We start from the raw sequence: 16887 nt of genomic DNA on the forward strand, positions 1-16887 counted from the left end.
AATAAATTTTATTCTTGAAGAATATACATTAAGAAATGAGAAGAAAATTAGAATTTTCTAAAATATTAAAAAATTTCAGAGGCCCAATAAATTAAAAGTTATGCTTAATTTTTTCTTGTAATACGAAATCAGTTTCGATATATCTTCGAACGTCTAGTTTAACTTGAATGCCTTGCTTTACCTTGTACGCATGTGCCTTACATATATATGTATATGTATTTACACATTATGTACATACGATGTACCAGTTCAAGGAGATTAAAATTTAAACGTATGAGGTAAGCTTTAATGATTGTGAGTTACTTTTTTAGTTTATCACTTTGAAATGCTTTAGATTTATATTTACATTATAAACAAATCTTGTTTTATATTGCCATTATACTAATAATTTAATAACATGAGACCATAAATCTATAAAATAAAATATGAGAAAGTTTTATCGATAAATACTCTTACTTTAATCGGTACAAATCAGTGATTGACTAAAGTTATTTATTTTAGCCGTTCTACTTAATAATTCCAAAATCTTTTTTAAAAGCTATTTAATTGAATCCTACGGTCTGCTTTAAGTGGAAAGTGAATAAACGTTTACCGATCATTTTAACGCTAAAAAACTTCTTGGACACGTAGAATACTGGATGAAAACCACTATAATACGCAAATATTTGAACAATATTGCCAAGTAAGATTATCAGTTAAAAAGGAGATTGTAATAATCACGGAAGTTGTAATTTTTAACCTTACGAAGTAATCTTTGATTACATATAAGCTTATGTTTCTAATCTTTTACCAAGGATAAAATACTTAGGTTCTTGTAGAATGAATATTTTTTTATCAAATATCTAATTTCGTCTTTTTTGTGTTTCAAATGTTTTGTAATATAGTATGAATATGCGAAATAACGAAACTCTATTTTAAATTTAATAGTGGGGAAGGAAAATCCGAGAAACATTATGCTTAATTATGTTATGAGATTTCTTTTGGTTATGGTGTTGGCTTTATTTATCTTTAGCAAAGTGGCAAGTAACAGAAGATCACTATATACTGGATTGTCATTTGAAATTTTAGCTTAAATTCTTTTTAAATTATTACATTTAAAATACGTTTGAATTTAATTTCATATATATAATATTGTTTTATATATATATGTTTATATAATAATGACAGATATCTATATTTCTGATAGATGTCTAAAATTTGAAACAACAGTAAATAGCAGAAAGGATGTATAGTACATTATGGCGGACGTTTTAGTGAGTACTAGGAATTTAAATGAATCTTCAGGCTATATAAATTTAATAAAAGTTACATGCCATGAAATATTAACGAATAACGAATTTGTATGCGTGAATGCGTTTCTGTGGTCGTGATTGCTATCTTAATTCTTCACAGTACTTATAGAGCTCCATTTGTTAAAACCAACTCGTCATCTTTATACTGGGACGTATTTTATATATGTAATTTCTTAACGAAAACTAGTTTAAATAATAAAAAATAAAAATAAATAATAAAATTTATAAAGACAATAATTAAAATTCAAAACAGCTAGGATTAGAATAGGAAAATAACTTATTGTCAGAATGGTTCCATTAAGTGTATATTGAACTTTTTGAACATCTTTTATAACATTTACTTGCGTAACATACATAAGTTTGCAAATGAACGCACACTTGGAAATCGCATATATGTCAAGACGCTAGCTTTGTTCGTTAATTTGTAAAGTATGGTAAAAGTAATACCATTCGTCGTTTTATATCGAAAAGTGCGTAGGAGAGACCTTTTCTATAGAAATACTTGCGAAAAATCCATTTTTTAATACGCCATATCATCTTATTGTATAATCCTATATTACATAGAATTATGTTAAAGTTAAATTCGTGTGTCCCTCTTTTCTTTAAAGAAACATACAATATACAATGTACAATCATTCTTAAAAAGAATAAATGATAAAATCAAATGAGAATAAAAATATTTCGCTCAAAAACGAGTAAGAAAATATGTATATTCATGTATATATACGTTTATGCAAGTGTGTGTGTATATATATAAATATATTAATATCAAAATCAAGAGCATTATACGAGTGATAATCTTTCACGTGTTGTATGAATATACCTCCTCTTTTCTTTTTGATTTCTCGAATATGGAATCTTTTTTTCTCTGTATGCTTTGTAACATCAGTATACTCGATTTTATATTCATTTTCGAATATGTTATTTTCTTTTTTTGTACGTTTATTTCATTTTATGATTTCTTTCACTAAAATCATATTTATTGCTCGTATGATGTCTTTCTTTTTTTATATGAAAGATCACGCAAGCAAAAGACCGACGGAATTTATAGTAATTACCACACATGTACAAAAACGATGCGATGGCATAGGTGCATCGCCAATCACAATTATTAACTCTTAGAGATTTTTGTCAAACTTATCTTCCAACAAAGTGCAATTGAGATTCTACATCACACCGAATAAAATAGTTACGCCAGCAAATAATGAACGATGTAATGAAATTACTTTAAATTCGAATTTATAATATATGCTTGAGCTTCATAGCGTAGTCTCTAGAAATGTTATACCCACAAAGGATTAAGTTACAATTCAATTATTCTGATGAAAATCGAAACGATGAAACAATTTGTTCAACTTAGCTTATTTAAACTAAACTAACACATTGTACGAACTCACAATAATTGACAATGAAACTTTGCGGTTTATAAGGACACTTAACAAACAATTGGAAATTATAAAAACCCGTAATTTATAGCAATCGAAACATCGTCTTCTTAATTGCTCATTGGGCAATCATTTTTTCCTTCTATACTCGATATAAGCGCTTTCATATTCTTAATTCTTAGTTATTTTTACATACATAACATCAGATATATATGTGTGTATATATGCATAGACAATTATCTATCGATTCAACCAGAATTTCTTAAATATCACTATTCACGAAATAATAATGACACTTGTAAAAAAAATAGAAATTAAATTGTACATACTAACGCAATAAAATCAGTTCGATATAATTTCATATTAGTGTAAGAATTTCTGGTTAATAAAAAAGACAATATACACTATCGTTGTGTATATCGTTATTTTTACATACATAAAAGAAGAGAGAGAAAAGCCACGGAAAATAATATTACAACAAAGTGACCGATTAACACATTGCTTACCAATAATATTATTCAACAAATTTATATTTACACTCCCATAAAACGAAGTACATATTACATTTCATTTTGATAAATAGTAAAATTCTTTGATATACTGACTTGTTAATCTGTTGATCTATTAGAAATGTAATAAACAAAGTGTTAATCCGTACACGAAATAAATTTGATAAATTAAGAATTTAATTTTTACAGACTAGATGATCTGTACTCTGTACGTTTTTGATTTGCTCAACGTACATATGCTCAAAATAAGAAAGGAAAAGAATTTAAATACTTCCACAATCTTGCTTTGTACCATCATACTCATCACCAGAATGAATGTGCAGACTCTTTTTCATTTTAGCCTATATTAATTCATTTGACGATGAATATTAGTGGAACAGTTAACGAACATCTGCGCTACTCGTTATTGTTACACATTATCTATACTAAAAATTCATCGTCAAATCTGTAAATCACCTCTATTAAGACACAACTATTCCAAAAGCAGCTCTTACTCGTTATATCAGAATTCTTCTTAAAACATTTAAATTCTCAGTAAGATTATCAATTTGTTTAAGGTACAGTATATTTTTTTTAACATATACATGCGTACGACTCATTATTTATCTTATACATATCAAGAGAGCATTTTTAATACACTTCACGAAATTTTACTTTTACAATTTCTACAATAAAACATTTATATCCCTGATTGATTCACTGCTAAATAATTTCTTCAATAATTAATAACCTCATTTGCTAAAATCTCTTGTTAAAAAAATATCGTATCCAGAAAGCGTCGAACATCGATAAAATAGATCACATGAATTTTCGCAGTAACGAGCTAATTCTTATAAAATTAGTTGCTTCTGTCTAGCTATGTCCTCTTTCTTTCTCTCTCATCTCTTCTTCTCTTAAAAGTTTGCCACTTTCTTTTTACTTTAAAGATAACATGGATAGACTATAACGCTATAAGAGATAAAATCGCTTAGTAGCATTCTTGTAATAATATAATCTCATTTGGACATCAATATTAATTATCAGATCGATTTCCTCGGAGCATTTTTATTATTTAATATAGGTATATATTTATATATTATATACTTATGTATGTTAAAACTGGTATATTGGCAACAACTGAATAATTTTGGACTAACTTTCCGTTACAATTCTATATTAAACCTGGCCAACCTAAGTTGCTTTTCAATCTACTTGCATCATATTAAATAAAATAATATTAAAAAAACGAAAATAATTTTTTGTCAATCTACACCAATAACATATCTATTTTTCTTTGATCATTTAATTTTTACAAATTCATTTTTATTTTAAAAATCACGTAAAAATTACTATTAAGTTGATCAAGATCACTTTATTCCTTTTTTAAAAGTGAATCGAAAAAGTGGAATGAAAAGTCAAAGAAGACTTCAAAAATGTTTCCAAAATACATGATAAATAACGAATATAAAAAGGTTTGTGCCACAATGAGAACATTTTGTACCTACACAAAAAGAATAAAATTATTTTACGGCAGTCTGGAGAATAGAACAAAGTTTGAGAGAATTCGTAAGTATAAACATATCTTCCTGCATATACCAGTTGCAACAAAGAATTATCGACACCTTTATTGCTCACGCGAAATCCAATCAACTCAGCCCTTTCTCTCTCTTTCTCTCCCTCTCTTTCGTTCCTTGCTTCATTAACACATTAACGTTAGTTTGGTCTACTACTTTGGCCTAACAAAAATGTAAATCATATAGGTACTCTGTGAAATATTAAATGCTCATTTAGCGTAAGTCTTTAGCATGGAAAAAGATATACGGATGAAAAGAGCATTTGGCAGTAAAAGAAAAAACAAAAATTGATTTCTTTGTATACACCTTCCTCGACACTAAACTGAACGTTTCCACTGTGATTTCATAAGTATTGTTCGTGAGTTAAAGTTCATTATAAAAATAATTTCGGGATCGATGAACATGTTATTAAAGAGTACAAATGCACAGGGTGATTCATAAATTAGCATCTCAAGTGACGGGAAATTTGATTAATTTACTAGCTGATAACATCATCCTGTACACATGACAAATATAAATCACGAACATATAAAATACACGGGTAAAAAATCGATAGTTTTCCTCCCTGAGCAGGATGGTAATAATACAATGTCCAAAAATCTTGCGAAAAATGCGCAAATAGTACGCAATACTAAAATCATATATTCAGAACATTGTTAATGCAAGAGATTCGATTTAAACGTTAAAACAGAAGCCTCACTTTAGTAGAATTCCAGCTTGGGAAGCTTCTTTCTCATTCCGGTCGGATACTACGGACAGATACCAGAAATCCACACGGATTGGCACAGAGATCAAATATCGCGATACTGGTTAGAAGATTGTGACACAGCGATATGTGGCGTTAAGGAAGGATTATACATACATTGCCGCCTAACAACGTATTACGTTCAAGCTTTGTACCTATCAGAAGAACCGATTGTGCAGCACAACATTATAGAAAATATCAGTCCAAGGAGTTCCAGAATGCCTACACCAGCGGTCACGCCAATCACTATATTCCTCTGGCCGTTCAGTGTGTCCATTAGCTTGTTTACGCAGCCCTAAAGAGAAAAAAATCGGTCAAAATTGATCGAGGCCACGCTTTCACGACAATTGGCACATTAATGCGCTCAACCAGCCGTGATTCCATCAGTGAATCATAATACTCTGTTCTATGGTTTTAACAATAGGTATTGGAGGAGACGTTAAATGCTTTGGCAAGTTAATTAGCTTTAAGAAACTCTACAACGGATGAACAATTTATAAAAAGAATGTACATTAACTTGAATGATTCATATTTTTTTTAGCCATTGTTGTGTAATATTCAATACTGTTATACATATATAATATTAAAGAATATTAAATATATATAATATGATAAAAAGAATTGTTAACAAAGAAAGCAATCTGTTACATGAATATTTTCCCATAAAAAAATCAAAGTCGTATTGAACTTTCTAAATGGAAATGAATGACTATTTTGCAAAGGTAGGCCTGATCAATTGTTTACTTCAGACTAAACCCTATTAAACTTTGGTTCAACGGGTACATTTAAGTTGGTCAACTAAGTAAAACTAATTTCAAGCCGAAATTGCTTTTCTTTAGATGTCATGAAATATTCTTGTGCACTGTAGTGTTTTATCGCTGATGAAGTTACATATTGCTTGATACAATATAGAAGAAGAGATATTACCTCGCTGTAAATTGTCGACCTAACTACACCGGCCACTTTAATTTTCCGATCTGTTTTGCATGCACTGCTGCTTCTGTCTTTACAGCAGGATTCGGGTACTTTGTACTCGTTATTCGCGTCCTCAGAAACGGTTAAACTGACAGGATTCGAGGGGTCTTTGGTCGCGTATTTGCTACCTGTCCAATCTGCTGGACCGGTTGCTCCACAACATCCCAATTCTGATTGGAAAGCATCCACAGTATCTGTATGAGCAGTGTCTTCGCCATATTTGTTCTAAAATGAAAAATGAATTAAAATAAATGATGTTTCTATATCTATTTATTTATTATAGTCTACTTGTTGTGTAGTTAAGTAGTTAGTATTAGTTAGAATTTGTATTTGTGTACTTGCCATATTTGTTCTTAAACGAGGAATGAATTAAAATGAATGATGTACCTACATCTATTTGTCTATTATATATAATCTATTTGTAGCTCTGTTATTTTATTTTAATTTCATTTCAATTTTATTTCAATTTACATTTTAATATGTCGATATTAGATAATAATAGACTATAGAGTAGTTCATTAAGTATTATAGACCTTCACTTTTCTTTTATGTTATGTAACACTGAGAGATTACACAACTATGAGATATTACATTTCTGACAACAATGTTTAATGAATCTTCCAAACTCCACACATCTTGTATAGGAACTCGATAGTTATTATCACTAGATCATAGATATTTATGCATTTATGGGCAATTTAAATTTGTGAAATAGACAGAATGCGTGTAATATGCAAGAATATGCAAACATTAAAAACAAATTACTCATTATAATATTTAGAGATTATCTTTTAATTATTCATAAAAATTTGAATTAACATAAATATCTACAGTGTAATTTTAATATCCAAACAAGATTCCTAGTGTCCATAACTAGGACACTAATTCATAGAGCGTTAACTCGAACCCAGTCACGCAGCAAGAAATATTAAAAAGAAATGGGAGGAAGCAATAAGGGATACGTTTGAACGACTAGACGTATCAACAAGTATCTAATTCAGGATGATGAATGGAGTAATTATAGGCGTTTGAGGAGGCAATTCAGAGAGACAAATGGACTAATTATAGAAGGTTAACACGGACATAGAGTACGGCAGGTCCAGGTTAATTACAAATTCCCTTTAACGGATAGTGGCACGAGCGTTTAGCTCGCGATAAAGTCGAGTAATTGTCTGATACCTTAACGGTATTTATCACGTTAGACTTGACCAGTTCCTCGAGGCGATTGCTGTTGGCGTACAACCATGCTCCAGCCGCGATTTGTGCGACGATAACCACCAACAGACAGCTAAAGAAAGCGACCAGCATGCATTGAGATTCACGGAAGGCGCCGCAGCAACCGAGTAGAGCGACTATCAGCATCAGGAACCCGGCTGAAAACAGGATGTAGAGGCCGGCGTTGAGATTATGCTGTTCCTCAGCCAGGGACGTTAGGAACGTTTGCCCTGTTAACATCCATAGTGCTAGAGCAACTGCTGCCAGACCTACAGCCTGAAAATTAAAGTTTTAGTTAATTTTTATTGATAATTTATATTATTGTATATTGTAATATTGTATACAATTGTATATCATTGTTATTGACCAGTTAACTGCGTTTGAGTTTTGTATACACGTGAATCCAAAACTTTATTTCGATGCGGTTGACGCGTATACTCATCGTGTGAAATCAAACATTACCAGTTACTATAAAAATTCAAAATTTTAGTAAAAAGTAATATAAAGGACATTTAGCAGTAAATTTCCTTTATACTTTTAGTGAACCCATTATGTATTTTATAAAAAAAAGTTTGATTATTTGATTATTTTTTTGGTATATCGGTTATTCTGCGTATAATGTACTGCTTTTTATAAATTTAACATATAAGTTGATTATTTTTCCCCAATGCATTCCCATTTATATACTTTATATTATATAGGCTACACCCTGAATTGTTTTGTGTACTTTTGGCAATTTTTAAATTTGCAATGACGATTCCTTTTTCAACAATGATTCTTGAAACTAAAAAAATTTGTTATCGAATAAGAATGTAATCCTTCCTCGTTTTGCTTTATTTTTTTTCGTAAAATTTATAATAGGAGCATTTTCCCTGTGTTCGACGTGTATATTCGCCATTGTTTGATTATAACTACGCACCCCGTAAGAGGTTTTTGGAACTAAACCACGCCGTTAACAGATTAATAGGCTGTGGATGTTTATGCATTTGTGCAAAAATACACAAAAAACACATAATATGCAAAACTATATGAAATATCCATAAAGTATGCTACTGATTAAAAGTTCAGAAAATAAAACAAGTCTGTTTAGATTCCATTTCTTTACTTGCGTTCCTAAAAATATGAACATTTATTATTATTGTTATCTTGTCAATTATTGCCCCTAATTATTTTGAATTAATTAATCCATTTAGGACTTACTAGGTTGCGTAGACGCAAAACATTCCATTTGCAATTATTTTCCAGTTAATTTACATTATTTAATTCCGTTCTTTGACATTGCAATTGACAAAGGGGACTACAAGAATTTATTTAGTATCTTCTTTGCTAGTATTTTTGTTTCACTCCTATAGTTGATATAGATCCTATAATTTGATGAAGTTCGAAGTAATTGAATTATTTATAATATGTAAATGTTATTTATAATATGAAAACTTAATTTAACTAAATTATTTATAATATGAAAATGTTCATTGAAAATTAATTCTAATATTAGTATTTATTCCTTCATTTTTCTATAAATCTGTTATATATTTACACGCAAACAAATTAGATCTTATAGAAAAATTTATTACAAGAAAATAATAAAACTAGATCTATCATCTTCTCTTTGATAAACAAATAAAATTATTATTTTGAAAAAGGTCATGTGTAGTAAAAGATCCAAAAGAAGTTGATAATTGTAAGTTAAAAATAATATAAAAACTCTCAAACAGAAACTAGTAAGTGGGAAGATCTAAATTCTTCTTTTTTTCTTCCTTTTTAAAGGTTGTAATGGATTTCTAAGATTGGTAGAAAAATGTCGATATGCAGAGATGGACCAGTAAGAGGTTTTACAAGCTGTTTTCTAGGAAGCTAACGGAGTGCAACTATAGTACTACAAACAGCGATAACTTTTTTTAAGAGATAGTATTTCAGGGCTCAGTGGGACCCTTCTCATGATAAACAGGGTACCGTTGCCTAGCTCCCTAAGAAGGGAACAGGAAGTTACAACATAGCTCATGTTCTGAACAGAATAACATACAGAAATTTTACATGCTTAGATTATTCTTTTTCAAACAGTTACTACAATTTCTTAAATTACATTTTTGAGTTGCAATTCCTTTTTTATTTTATATACTTAAAGATAAACGTCTTAGAAAAATTAAAAAAATTGTTTAGAATTAAAATATTACAGAAATCTGGAAAAATCTAAACGGAAAGAAAATTATTTGTACAAAAAATAAAATCTTTTAATTGTACTATCCTTGACTTTGAAGTTAAATTTATGAAGTATAATACATAAATATTCACATAAATAAAAACTAGTACTAATTATGAATCTATATCTTTTTGTTCTGAAGGAACAATACTACAAATGCAAATGACGTATTGTATAGGCGAAACGTTTTCCTACTCTGCCTGTAAAAATATGACCTGACCTTCTTGGCCCCATTGAGACAGAAAGAACAGGGAACGAGTATTCGGGTTTGCGGCTTAAGCGTCGTTCACAATGCGCTGTATGGATAAATAATGAAGTATTCTTATGAAATGCTTTTCAATGGCCTGTCCACCAGATGTGTGCGCTTCCATGTGAAAACGTTTGGCCTTTCTCATTCTCCCCTTTTTGCAACAGCAACCGTGTAGCATTTTCGGGTTTGCTTTACTTCAAGATTTCCAATTAAAAACCCGTGTCTTAGTATTTTTGTCATGATAAATTCTCTTCCTTGTTTATTCATATCTGATTATTATGCAAAAACCATAATAAAGTAAACAATTTATTTAATCCATCAAATAGTGGAACTTATCCTTCTTCTACTTTTTGACAAATTTATAATCTACAAAAAATAAAATGCTAAGAAATAATAACGTGAATATCCTGATGTATATAGTAAAGAGCACATAAATAAAGAAATTCAGCTGTTAGGAGATATTATATTTCTATTTTTCTTCTATAGTATACCTATAAGATTTTCTGTAATATTTTCTTAATATATTCATGTTTTCTATAATGTCTATATTTATTGTGTACTTATTTTGAAGAACATATATATGTTCTCGTATTCAGGTGTAAAAGAGATGTTAGATGTCATATGCCCACTCAACGGCCAAGTACAGACTTATTTCCTGCGCGTATAATAATACACTACGTTTATCAGTACAACGAAACTAGGTTACACTCAATCTAGCTATATACAGAGTTTTCTTATAAACATTTCAACAGTCTGTAAGTAGTGTTGCACTCGAACACGATGTTTACAGGGGTTGGAATAGGCTTCAAGATTGAAGATTCAGTGGGTTAACCTAACAGAACACGTTCGAGATTTCCACTCAACATATAATCCTGGCAGAGGCGTGTCGTTTAAACAGAGGACTTCCTGTATTCCCGGCTCGTTTCGTGCTCGTTCGAGCTGCGAATGCTGATGTAAGAAACAGATGCAAGATCTCTGGTGAATCGGTTGAGTCAAGCGGATTCTTTGCCGATACAATCAGAGATCAGACATAGCGTAATAAATCAAGTCGCAGGCGGCTCGAATTTAATGCTCAACCGGTATTATCGGGTTATTGCAGACTATGACAATCTAGGTTTAGATTTAATTTTGGGAGTTTCGAATAGATTTAATTTTAGTACTAGATTACAGATTTTTATGGAAATTCATATTTTTAAGAATATAATAAAAAGGTAGAAGCTGAATAGAAAAAATTATTTTATCTACCAAGTATTATACGACCCACTGTACTTTGAATATTTTATATATTCTCTTATATATTCTTTTTAATATAGTCTCATGTTATATGCATTCCGTGCAAGTTTGTGCTTCCAAATTTTTTATATACGCATAAAAATCCGCAGCATATTTATTACTGTCCTTTATCACAGAGAATGTCCCTTAATATAGTCTTCGAAATACGAAAAGGAGAACGTATAAATGTTTAAATTATGTTTATTTGTAACACTAGTTCCACGAATAAAATACATCGGCTAACGTTGTTGAACTTGACATAGTTGGCGCGAAATTGAGGAGCCAAATGCTTTCGACGAAAAGCTATGATACGTGCCACTACGCTACATATTTTCATATATTATTTTCTACCGCGTGTTCGGATATTATGGATTTTAAAAGAACTCGATTTAAGACTTTCACGTTTGAAAAGTATAATTTAATCGATAGCTCATCGCCACATTTGATAGTCTTTGAATTATTTACGAAAATAGAATCGATAGACTTTACGTTTAAAAAAATCGGTGATGAACTTTCGAATGTTTATTTTTATCCTTTAGAAATGAAATCATAGCGCCGAAAGGGAACCTGACATCAATTGAACGCCTCTGTGTATTTAGATTGTGTATATTACCCGTGACAGTAAACTGTCTACATGGGAGAACGAGGAATATTTATACAGGTGTTAACAAGCAGCTAGTTACCCTTCTATAGACTGGCACAACCCTAGTCATTTAAGTCGTTAATCTTTAATGAGCGTGGGTATTACTCATATACGTAAATGTCACTGAGTTTGAAAATTGGTAAATTCATCGTTCCATCGATGTCTAATTTTAGAATCCCATTAAAGCGATCGCTTTTTTTACGCAAAATACATAAAGAGTAAGCAGAAAGAATAAAAAATATGGCAAATCAGCTACATTGAGAAAATTAAGTTTAGATATTTTACTCCACCAGAACAACATTGAATGAATTTAACTATATTGTTCATAAAATGAAGTATAAATACTTTACTTTGACTGATGATTAATAAAATATTAATTATTCTTATCCCTGTTTGTGTAACAGTAAAGAACGGTTATTCTCTTTTTTTAACTAGTATACCAAATCTTTAACGTTACCTCATGAAAACATTTTGAACATTGTAACAAAACCATTGCGATTGAACAATTTTTACAAACATTTTTATTTAAATATATAGTACAAAACATTTTGAGATCTCATTAATACTAACGAAATGTGGCTATTATGGGTATATCGCTAAAATTTGAAATGGGTTTGAAAATGCATATAGAAGTTACCAAGATATTTATTGGATAGCATAGCACTTCGCAAAGGTCGCTGAAGTGTTTGAACAGTCAATTGTGCACTAGTTGTGTGTGCATTAATAAGCCATGATATTTAATGAGACCACTTGTACGTTGATTGTACGTAAGACTATTGTTCATGCTGCATACTAATTGTGTTCCACTAAGTGTATGTTTGCAATAAATGTTTTGTAATTTTTACATACATTTTCGGATTGCTTTCAATTGCTATTGTTATATTCACGATAGTAGTATCTCGTTACAATGCTAAAGCAATCTCACGAAATTTCATACAATGCACATGATATATTCACAAAAACATTACGCGGTAAATGTTCCAATACTTTTGTGAGCCTCTATGCATATTGTCTGGATAACTCGTCCGCCATGTTTGATTTTGAATCGATCATCCTTTTGAAGTTCAACTAATCGACGATGAAAACGAGTAGTACACGCATTGATATGGTGAATAGACGGGGTAAATGGGAATAAACTGGGCCATAGTGTAGGATGCAAACTCGTAGGAAGAACATATTCGTTCTGTGACTGGAAATCTATATTTAAACGCACTTATTCCTCGTTGAACATTTTCAAACTAGACGCGATGCTTGTCTCGGTGATGATATAAGCACTATTGTTAATTCCTCGGTAAAATATTGGTGTGCAATAGCTCAGCTAGTGTTCGATCGGTGTTCACGGTTGTAGTTTAAAACCAACGAATCTGAGTCACTCCTACTGATTCCTAGTTTTTAATAACACATCATTAAAAATGACATACATGATTCATTTTTAAACATGATTCATAAATATTAAGGTGTACCTTGCCAGTTGAAGAACAAAAACTGAAAAAAAATTTGTTCGTGTTTCGTTTTTAGTTTCATACGTATAAAATATCGTAGCAAAAAAATTTTTTGACATTTTTGTAACTAGGGAAGTTACTAAAAATGGTCGTCCGTTATAATCGTAATAAAAAGGTATTATTTCTTGGTGTGTCGTGAAAAAAGGACATACAGCAAAAAATACCTCTTTCGATATTTGTCAGCTGGTCATTTATCATCGAAAGAAGGCTACATCGGATGTATATGCATCGACTGGAATTAGCTAAACCGATTACGTGAATCAGTGAAATATAGGGCATACAGCGATAAATGCGAGATACACGCATCACCCAGATGCAATCGATTCAGCTGCCCCATTGAATTACCTCACCTTACGAAAAAATTGAGGTATAAATAACAAGAGTTTTGACTATTTAGAGAACTTATCGCGTTAATTACAAGAAAGTTCTTTAGATCTCTAGACGAATATTATTCAAGTGATACTAAATGAACGAAGAAAAATTCGTTTAAAGCGACCCATTGGTAATCGTGCGAATGTTACAGTTTATCAACGTTAAAATTTTCATGGCATACTACTTAAATTTCTCATGAATATGCCATATTCACAATGATGAAAAAACAAATTTTTGATGAAAGAGCTAGCACAAAAGGATGAATTTTTTTTAGAGGAAACTGAATTCGAAGAAAAACCTTACGTACGTAGATGTAATCGATTCAACTTCACAAGAGTTACGTTCAGTTATGTTCGAATTAGACACCAAAACAGGAAAGTAATCCCAAGTAACTGAAATCCCTAAACCTTACATTTGTTCATATATTCACGTCACACTTTTATTTTTTGCTATTCATATATTACACCCCAATGAAACGACTGCATTCAATTAATTTGAAGAATCTAATATCTTTAATATGTAGTATTTTGGTATTCAAGTTATGAATGTATAGACAAAATATTGTTCTAGAAAGTTAAAAATCATTTTATGATCAGATTGCAATTTTGTATAAGTTATAAAACGGAAAAAATGGTTAGTAATTTCTTCAAAGGAGTTTAAAGTCACTAAAAAGGAAATTGCGTGGTATGGTTTATTTTATTCGAACTAACAGGCCAATTTCTTAATGCTACTTTAGCTTATCCGATTATGATACAAATTCAGACGCTTCTTACTTTTATTATCTTTGAAATAAGTTCGCGTTTGGAGATAAATTGGAGGTCACCGGGTTAACCGACTGTAAAGAGTGAATTAAGCAGAGTTGTTGGCACAGAAATTATTTTGCTCTTTTTGTCCTTTATCTCTTTATCTTTATTCTTACATATAATATCTTTCTTCAATAGCAGGTTCAAATTTTTATTTCGTATGTTATTGCCAACATATGTTTAAATTAAAAAAAATAACCATCATCAAAAATTATATATAGGTAGTAATACGTAAATCAGAAGTGACAAATTACTAAAATACATATAATTCTTACGCGATATTTATTTCTTAAATTTCATACAATTTTTCTATTAAAATTATTAACTTTTATAAAAACGTTTGCATGAGAACTCTCGAAGTTTATTGAACCAAGTCACACATTATCACACGAGCCGTGCGCGTACTTAACGGTCATAACGCTCGGTAAATTATATCCCCTTGTGAATAAAGTTACCCTTCATTAATAAATGGAATGCAATAATTTTATTGATTAATCTAAATCGCTTTAAATATAACACCATTGAATATTTTATTGTTTCCTTATTAATCTTATCTTCCATTTTCACCAAATTTTGACTCAGATATGTCCGAAATTTTTTTAAATATATTTTTCAAAATGATATCAAGATGGTGGAATTTAAAAAGAGATATGGCCATCCATTCCAAACAATATTGGAGAAATTGTAAATTGTTGTAAAAATCGCAAAATATATTCATATTTTTGCAAAAATTACAGGCATATCTAAGTTAATGATCATATTAAGTATGAAAATTTATCAAAATGGTATTGAGAGAAAAAGTGTAGTAACAGACCATGAAACAATTGTTCAGTTAACTACAGCTATTAGCACATTCACGACCAGTAATTTTACGGAAGTCTTAAAGTAGAAAATCGCAAGTTTCTGCAATTAAGGCGATGACAAGAATTTGAGGAGTTTCAAATATAGTCCGTATCACTTACTATTATTAATTCAAATAAGTACAAAAGATTCTCCTTTCCTTATTCACTGATGGTTAAAAACTTGAAATGGTCAATGTTGTGATTTAAGTGAAGAATAAGAGAAATGAGGAAAATTAATCTTGTCATTTAAATTTTTTATCATTTGAATATTATATATTTTCAGCATTTGACAAATTAATATATCTGGAGAAAAATACAAATAATAAAAAATAGATTAGATTAATTACATTACAAATTGTTACTTTCTGCGTTTCAACCAGTAGTTAAAATAAATTATTCTAGCACGTACAGTGTTTACCACCATATTTAGTATGCAACTTCATTCATTTTCATTAAAATAGTTATTTATTTAACACTTACATCATTTACCATTTCAAATGTTTAATTGGTCTATTTGATTAAGTATAATCTACTCACTGAAAAATGTAAAATTACGATAGCAATAGAGTTAACGTGTTAAAATATTTTCAAAAAATGCATTGTTTGAACTTACCCAAAATATAAGATTCACGCAGACTAACGCATACTTGACGAATCCGTAACATTCCGAAAGCACCATCTTCTTCCGAATTATAATATAACACACTTTAGTTAGGTTACTTTGGTAGATTTATGGAAACTACGAAATTTCCTGGCCCGACGAGGAATCGTTTACATTCGATTTGGACGCTAATACACGGATGAGAGAGGGTTTCTTATTTTTTTTTATTTATCTATGTAATAATAATATATTACGAATTATTTAATATTGTGCTTGCATATTATCGACAGGAAAACACCGGCCCATTCTATGCAACGATTTATAAGCAACTGTCATGGGGCACGACGAACGTACGAACTATTGGCGTTAGTTTTTATCGAGAGTGCAAGGTATGAAGAACAGACTGGTACTCTCGTACTCTCGTTTAAACCTCCTTGAAGCTGCAGCTTATGACGTCATTCAAATATTCTGTCTTCGTCGTTCGTAATTCATATCAATCTTTCTCTCTCTTACTCACAAACTAACCTCACTTTTTATCTCGTTTTATCTTACGGCATTTCGCTTAGTGTATCTTACTCATGTACTACCCCCACTCTTCTCTTTCTGTCACACCACATGCGCGAGCGCGCGGAGCACAAAGTTCTATTATATTTTTCCTGATACACTTTTTTTGGATTTTATTTTTTCTTATTTCTGAGGTTTGATATTTTAACTTCAAGATACTAGAC

The 16887-nt window shown here is 30.5% G+C and overlaps 1 protein-coding gene and 1 long non-coding RNA gene across 2 annotated transcripts; one reads left to right on the forward strand and one right to left on the reverse strand.

Annotated features, from left to right (window-relative positions):
• Window positions 1-11: 11 nt before the first annotated feature.
• Window positions 12-1791, forward strand: LOC139991224 (uncharacterized). The gene is made up of 2 exons (XR_011800762.1): window positions 12-682; window positions 1187-1791. It is a non-coding gene; the product is annotated as an uncharacterized lncRNA (long non-coding RNA).
• LOC139991208 (CD9 antigen) lies at window positions 1585-16812 on the reverse strand. The gene is made up of 4 exons (XM_072011161.1): window positions 16172-16812; window positions 7639-7950; window positions 6412-6684; window positions 1585-5779 (listed from the first exon to the last, which is right to left on the reverse strand). The coding sequence occupies exons 1-4, from the start codon at window positions 16235-16237 to the stop codon at window positions 5627-5629; spliced, it is 804 nt and encodes a 267-aa protein (XP_071867262.1). The 5' UTR covers window positions 16238-16812; the 3' UTR covers window positions 1585-5626.
• Window positions 16813-16887: the final 75 nt, after the last annotated feature.

This window comes from Bombus fervidus, chromosome 9, assembly GCF_041682495.2.
Source record: "Bombus fervidus isolate BK054 chromosome 9, iyBomFerv1, whole genome shotgun sequence".
Classification (NCBI taxonomy): Eukaryota; Metazoa; Arthropoda; class Insecta; order Hymenoptera; family Apidae; genus Bombus; species Bombus fervidus.